This window comes from Limulus polyphemus, unplaced genomic scaffold (genome assembly GCF_000517525.1).
Source record: "Limulus polyphemus unplaced genomic scaffold, Limulus_polyphemus-2.1.2 Scaffold326, whole genome shotgun sequence".
Classification (NCBI taxonomy): domain Eukaryota; kingdom Metazoa; phylum Arthropoda; class Merostomata; order Xiphosura; family Limulidae; genus Limulus; species Limulus polyphemus.
This window is the reverse complement of record NW_013665936.1, coordinates 335,821-344,020: the sequence shown is the minus strand read 5'-3', so window position 1 is coordinate 344,020 and position 8,200 is coordinate 335,821. Positions and strand designations below refer to the sequence as shown.

The window sequence follows — 8,200 nt, the reverse complement described above, 5'->3', positions numbered from 1 at the left end:
TTTTAATTAGACATCTTCAATTTGCTATTACCACAAGAAGCTAAAACTATCCAATTTAAGTGTTTTGTTGTAAAGATAATGTATATAAGAAGTTTTAATTAGACATCTTCAATTTGCTATTACCACAAGAAGCTAAAACTATCCAATTTAAGTGTTTTGTTGTAAAGATAATGTATATAAGAAGTTTTAATTAGACTCTTCAATTTGCTATTACCACAAGAAGCTAAAACTATCCAATTTAAGTGTTTTGTTGTAAAGATAATGTATATAAGAAGTTTTAATTAGACTTCTTCAATTATCTATTACCACAAGAAGCTAAAACTATCGAATTTAAGTGTTTTGTTGTAAAGATAATGTATATAAGAAGTTTTAATTAGACTTCTTCAATTATCTATTACCACAAGAAGCTAAAACTATCCAATTTAAGTGTTTTGTTGTAAAGATAATGTATATAAGAAGTTTTAATTAGACTTCTTCAATTATCTATAACCTATTAAAGCTATTTGGAAACAGTTTAACAAGTAAATGTTGTCATTCTCAAAACAATGTTTTACAGTTGTACTTGGTTTGTCTTGTGTGTTGAAAGGTTTTTGGAATACATAATCTATTTCATTAACACGCTTTATTTATTACACAAGTTTATGTGCATTGCTGTTAATGTTATTAAACTACAGAATATCATGTTTACCGACTAAATATTTTTCAGGTTTATCGCCGTTACACAGCCCATTAAGTACTCCAAGCATAAAAACAGCAAACGAGTTGCTCTTACTATTGCTATCGTGTGGATTGTATCAGCAGCTATTGGCTCGCCAATTGTATTAGGCCTAAACACTACGGCTGACCGCAAACCACAACTGTGTATCTTCTATAATTCTGACTTCATCATCTATTCCTCGCTAAGTTCTTTTTATATTCCATGCTTGGTTATGATTTTTCTCTATTACAAAATATTTAAAGCAATACACGACAGAGCTAAGAAGGGTGTGGGAAAAAGGGCGCCAGTTTCTTCTTTTACACAATCTGCTCTTGCAGTGAAAAACATAGCTCCGGTCAGGCAGCTTCAAGAAACCTCCTTGAACACTAATCCTGCTACAAGCGTTGAAAAACAAGTCGGTAAAACCGAAATCGAAATTGTTACTGAAGCAGAACCCCCGACATGCACAGGAAACGGAAGCCACTTTAACATGTTTAATCAATCGAAAGATCGACAAGCGACCTCAAGTGTGAAAACAAATACAGCGTACCAGGCAAAGTTAATTGAGAAGAAAACAACAGAACGTGATTTATCATTGGTACAGGAAGAGCCTGAACTCTGTATTGCTACACTGCTAAAGGATTCGTCAAGGTGTTCGACGACTAGCCTTAACAAGCTAGGAATAGATAAAACACCAACAAACTATGGATCCCCTATTTCACCTAGTGGGCGAGGCGAATCACTTACAACCGAACCTCAGACTTGTACGAAAAAAAATCAAGATTTAACCTTGGCAGAAAACACAAAAGTAGTCGAAAAAAAAGGGAAAAGGTTTCGGCAAAACGAGAAAGGAAAGCAACCAAAACCCTTGCTATAGTTTTAGGTGAGTTAATAATTATGGAAGGTCAAATGCTGAAACTGGTTAGTTGAAATATTAAACATATTTTAAGTCTTATTGAATAATGAATTAGTAATGGTCAGGTTCTTACTATCACATAATACTAAGATATATTTCAAATAATTTATTCTGTTTTTTTCTTCCAACTAGTTGACACAACACAAGATCATTCTAAAGTGTCTTTGAAAAAAAAACAGTTTCAAAATGTGTTTCTAAATCAATTAGCAGACTACAACAAAAATGATAGTGCACATGCATAATCCTTAAAAATTGTAATAATCTATTGTTCATAAAACTGAATTGGATCCTGGGAAAAAATCGCAGACACAATTTGTGTTTTTTGTTCCTGACAAAAATATCATAAAAATATTTAACATTTTACTGAGTGCATGTTAAAAAGAATATTACATAAAAGTATTTAACAAAGACAATATAAAAAAGTGTCCTGAAACATTTACTCCCAAGACAATAAATGGTAGGACGATAAATATTACCAATGACTGAAAAGTGTTTCTGAAGTGTGAATTCAAATTAGAGTTTTGGACAATCTGCAACATTTCAGCAAATATATTATAAGTCTTACCTGGCAAACAGATTTTACGTTCAGTGTTAAGTGTTGAAATATATTATAAGTCTTACCTGGCAAACAGATTTTACGTTCAGTGTTAAGTGTTGAAATATATTATAAGTCTTTCCTGGTGAACAGATTTTACGTTTGGTGTTAAGTGTTGAAATATATTAAATCTTATCTGAGGAGCAGGTTTTACGTTTAGTGTTAAGTGTTGAAATATGTTATAAGTCTTACCTGGAGAACAGATTTTATATTTAGTGTTAAGTGTTGAAATATATTATAAGCTAACTATACGAATTTTAAACAAAGTTTGATTTTATATTTGCATCGTACAATTTCATATTATCTTGCAAACTCCCTTGAGTTACATATCAATTCTGGCTTCATTATATTGATAATATTTATTTCACTACAAAAATTGCTAATATAAAAACATACATTTAAAAACAACGAATGTTAAACTTTTTCTGGTCTTCATGAATAGATATAGTGTATATATATGTTAATGCTCTTCTTCTATAGATTGTATTATAATGACACTATAATAGCGTTATTAATATTAAGAAATGGTACAAAGAATTTAACTTATCTCCTAATGTAGCTTTTTGTTGTGAAAGATAATATTATTTCAGTACCACTTTCGCATGTATACCCAGTTTTCCGTCATCCTAATATCATCTGTAAAAATCTCTTCTCAGTGTTTAAGCATTATTTTCGATTAAGAACTCCGCAATACTATTTTAAAATGGTAACAGAAAATTATAGAGATATATGTGATTTATCTGTATATAAGTTTAAATCTAAACAACTTTATATTTTAGCCGCACTACCATTAAGAATCTTCACTCCCTAATTCGTATATTAATGTGATATTAGAAAATGTTTCTAAGCGTGAATTTTAGGTCTAGACTAAACTACAACTACCGAAATATTTGCAACGTTTATAGAAATCACATATATTGTGCTTCAGTTAGTATAGAAAAAATAATTTACTAGCTAATTTTCCGTTTTTAACATAAAATACTTATGCAGTTATAATGTAACAATGGTGATATCCTGCCCGATGTATATATGTTTTGGAAATGGCTTAAAGTATCTTGTAAGTATGAAGTTGAATTAGAGTTAATCTCGCCTTGCATTCATTAATTAGTTATTCTCTACTAGCTGGAGTACCCGTCCTCTGGACAGAAGTTATGTAAATTCATGATTAATTAAAGGTTATCTTAGGACATGAAAAGTTGCTTCCCTTTTATCTAATTGTAAAAAAAAACACACAAACACCAATAAAAACTGAAAAACACAGAATGGGAAACCGAACATTTCTTGTATCTCCGCATGGACCCAACAAACCTTCATGCCAAATTCAGTAAAGATCCATCAACAGGGGACAAAGTAGTGATAAAAAACACCAAAACGCCCATAAAATCCGCAAAATGCAAAATACAAAACTGAATTTGTGTGTACCCCTGCATGAACCAAATGAACCTCTATACCAATTTTGGTAAAGATCCATCCACACTCTGTGAAGTAGTTACATGGACATACAACAGACACTACTATTATATTTATATAGATTCGCGTACTTTATGACACATCGTCATCAACCAGTTCAAAAATTAAAAAAGAGACATGCATTGATAAGTGCATTTCTATTTCCTACCTTCACTTTTTTCTCAGCTTTATCGGTCTTAATAAGAGTCTTTTACTAATACAGTTTATTAGTTAAAGCAAAAAAGGGTTAAAGAGAAAACCGGACGAAATTCTGGCATAATATATTTCCTTTGCTCTTATGGTTCATAGTTAGTTCTTTTAGCCGGCTATATCTTATTTACTGAAATCGGTTAAAACCTCGTTCAACAGAGTTCATCGGGCATGTCATGTATATACTAAGTAACTTTACTTCCAAAATGTCAGCTTAAATTTGTACAGGAGTTAATAGATTTTTTTTCAGTTACTAATGTATTTAGCAATCTGGAATACTATGCACTACTTAATAATATCAAAAAGTATAGAGTTTTTGATATTTATTTATCATGCTAAAAATTTATATGTTTCCCGCTTCCAAATTATTTTGAGAGTAAAATATTTTTAAACTTCTAGTATTAATTGTTTTGAAAATAAATATATGTCTTCTACAGTTCTAAATAATAATAAAAACAAAATCGTTGCTTCATAGCTAGAAATAGTCTTTCCGATATTTTTACAAAACATTGTTTTTATAGGTGTCTTCCTGATCTGTTGGGTTCCATTTTTCACGTGCAACATCATTGATGCTATTTGCATAAAGCTGACCAGTGTCGACTGCAGACCCGGAGTGACAGTGTTTCTTTTAACTACATGGCTTGGCTACTTAAACAGCTGTGTGAATCCAGTCATTTACACCATCTTCAACCCGGAGTTTAGAAAAGCTTTCAAAAAGATCCTTAAAGAGCTTTACATGTAAACAAGAGATAAGACATTAATATCCTGTTATAGTCCTTGTTTTTATTACGATTTTTCAGAACAACGCTGTAAAAAAATAAGCACCTAAGTAGATTAGATGCTGTTGTTCTTCGATAGTTTCATTTGTGAATAATTATCTTAATAAACCAACCTTCTTTGAAACTATTTGTGAAATTATACCAATTTACAATTTCTCATCCTAGACACATTTGAAAATACCCAAGTTCTCTTTCTACCTTGGGTAAAATTTAGAATCGTTGTCATATTACGACCTTGGCTGAAGAAAGCTTAAAGCTAGACTTGATGTATACTTAAAACTCAGAAACTAATTGTCTCTTGCATATTAGATGCTTTCATTGTTTATGAAGACTAGTAACTTGTATAAAAACGGGAAAAAAATTGAATTAGGCTGTTAACTGTAGTAGTCATATGTATAAATATAATATGTGCACAACAACGTTAATTTTACTGTCATGTGTTTGATGTTCTAGTGAAATAACTTGTTATTAACAGCATTCACGAACTCTAAAAGTCTACTATTTTTGCGCTTTTGCATAAACCTCTTGTCTTAGATATTTGGATATCCGAAACGTTTATTTCAAGGTATTTGAAATAAGGAAAAAAGAGGAATTGTTTCATATTTTTTGTCGATTTTAACATTTCCGTTAGACTTAGAGGGCTAAACTTAACTTTGCAGATGCAACCTTCTTTCAATAAATGAAACTTAATCGATTGATCTTAGATAAAAAACAACATCACTTAATAAACGCATGCTCACTTTAAAAACATTGTAAAATCATCTTTAAATGTGAAATCTGTCCACTAACACAATATCACCCATTAAACTAGTTATCTTCATTCTTAAGGTGAAAGCTTGTTACTATTAACTCTTTATTTCATTGTGATTCTAGTCTACACACCAAACACGTATCTGAGTGATAGAAGTAGTAATGAAAGAATACCACATCTTATGTGGCAGTTAATGAAAAAACACATTAAATAGACCAAACTGTCAGAAGTCTTGATATTGGAGAAACTAGTTTCAACACATTTGTGTATCCCTTCAATCTCACGATGTCTTCTGGCACGAAAATTGGTCAACAACGTCTACGAGACCCCCAAAACTTCGAATTCCCTAAGTATACAAAATATCAGAAAGTTGTTTAGCTTAAAGTGACCTTAGAAGGTGTTCAAATTAAGCCACTCTAAGCTAGACAACATCGTAATCTTCTTTGTCCTTAAGGAAACTTGAAGTTCTGGAGTCAATAGGCGTTATTGACCAATATTTCTCCCAGAAGACAACTTGAGACAGAAGGGACACACGAATATGTCGAAACTAGTTTCTCCAATATCAAGACTCCTGACAGTTTGTTCCACTTACTGTGTTTTTTCACTAACTGTGTAATAGAAAATTAATATACTGTACTTTGTCGAAAAGTTTGTTCAGTTCGATCAACTCTTCTAATCTACACGATCGTCCATAAATAATTCAACATATCTAGAGCGTCAATTTAATTAATCAACAATCATAAAGTACTCTTCAAAATCCACAAAGGAAAATATTGAAGTCCAATTATTGATAAATTAAAAAGCATTTGATGAACATTAGGATCACTTATTTTCACTTGTATTGCTTTTGATAGTACTTAGAAAACATTTTTAAATAAAGTTCAACCTTATAGCAAGCTTTGCCACATTGCAGTACCTTACGGGAAAACTATTTAAACTTCTACTATTATATAAATTAAGGAATTAATGCTTGAATTGTAGAGACATATACATATTGTTAGGATTGTGAAAGTGTTATAAGTGTATTTTCATAGCCAGTAATTGTTTAAAACCCATTCTCTGTAAAGTTGTATATAACATAGAAAAGTGTTAAATTGATTTTATGTTTATATTAATATGACTTTCATTCATAAAATTCTGAAAAGGTAAATCATGAAAAAAAATTATCACGCTTCTATAAAATGCCGTTAATAATATCCTTCTGTTTAAATGCATAATTATAAAAGCGACACCCAGTTTCCAAGTTATCTTGTGTTTAGGGGAGAAGGGGTGATAGGGGAGACTTATATCTATGAGCATTTGTCAAGTTTAATTCCACTTTCTAGCAGTAAACTTTCTTTGAACAATCTTGTTATTTCGAACTGTTTTAACACACTCTGCCTATCTGTTTATTTTAAGATGACAAGAGTACTGTTTTGGGGGAAAAAAACGGTAATTAACGGAAGAAGATACGAGATTGAAATCACGAATTCAGAAAATTTGATATTATAAATATATTTTTAAGAAATATTGAAAGAGTTACTTTCTTAAGTTTGATTATTACTATTGTTAAGAACATATCTTCCACTCAAATTCTCGCAGTATTTCGAGAATCTTTCTAGCGAAACTTGTAACATATGTAACCAGTTAACTGGAAATGTTGTTTTAAGAATATTTTGCGGGAAAATATTACACTTTTGTACACTCAAGCTGTAATCACCTAGATAATTTTATTTGACGAAGGCATGACATCTGTAAAGGTCGCTTCTTAATCGAAAATAAATATAGAAAGTATTTTTTTTTCAGGAGCTGACTTAACTTGTTTAGATTCTAGGTAATAATCTCAAAAAAAAGCTGTCGTTTTTCCTCTTCTTACTTAGACATATATGTATAAAACTCAGTAAGAATAAAACGTGATTTGTCGATATTTTTCCTAAATGTATTTAACTTTCATTGATTGACAACATTGATCTCATTTAATGTATTTTCTATATATATATTGGGTTTACTTTTATACAAAAGAACAAGTTATTTACACCTGTGTTTGATTTTAAAAAAAAACAATGAATGAATATAAGAAAACATGTTATTATTAAGTATTTTCTGATGTTCAATTTCCTCTGTTTAGGCTTCTTTGTTTCCAGTCTCTTCTGTTTATTCCATGCCAAGACACTTTCAATTTTAATTTACACACAGATAACGATGTCATATAATAACATTTTATAATACGGAACGAAACACTTCTAAGTCAGAATCTGGTTATTTTACAAATGGTACTTAATGCCATCTGCTGACAACTGGGAAGAAAGTGTGTTTCACCTTATTAAGTAAATACATGTGGTTACATTTAGAAAAATAAAGCCAGCTCAACATTACGATACCTGTATTGTACTGTCATATTTCTAGAGATTACGACGACTTATCAATACTTCTAAAATATAACTTTAAATGGATAAGTTAAAAAAAGTTTTATTATTATGGCGTTTCTTCTCTGTACTGGGAGTCCCCCAGTGGGACAGCGGTAAATCTACAACGCTAAGATCCGAGGATCAATTCCCCACTGAGGACACAGCAGGTAGCCAAATGTGGCTTTACTCTAAAAGGGGGAACTGATTAACAAAAGCAAGGGAAAAACATTCATTTATATCACGACTAAAAGAAATTCTTGCTATTCTATGACACCGTAGTATTGTTTAACTCGTGTTTGAGTAGTAGCAATTAATGGCGTGAAAAAAAAAATTAAATTGAAATTTTCTTAACATTAGTTTATGTTAGTTACTTGAAAACTAGTTTTAATATATATTAAGTCAGGTGATTTATATGT

At 30.8% G+C, this 8,200-nt stretch overlaps 1 protein-coding gene across 1 annotated transcript in view; it reads left to right on the top strand.

Annotated features, from left to right (window-relative positions):
- The window catches only part of LOC106457403 (dopamine D2-like receptor), a 44,231-nt gene extending 36,948 nt beyond the window's left edge, over positions 1–7,283 (top strand). Inside the window, 3 exon segments of the mRNA XM_022383318.1 lie at positions 707–1,451; positions 1,454–1,580; positions 4,389–7,283. Coding sequence (XP_022239026.1) covers positions 707–1,451; positions 1,454–1,580; positions 4,389–4,609 — 1,093 coding nt within the window. The 3' untranslated portion in view covers positions 4,610–7,283.
- The last annotated feature ends 917 nt before the right edge of the window (positions 7,284–8,200 follow it).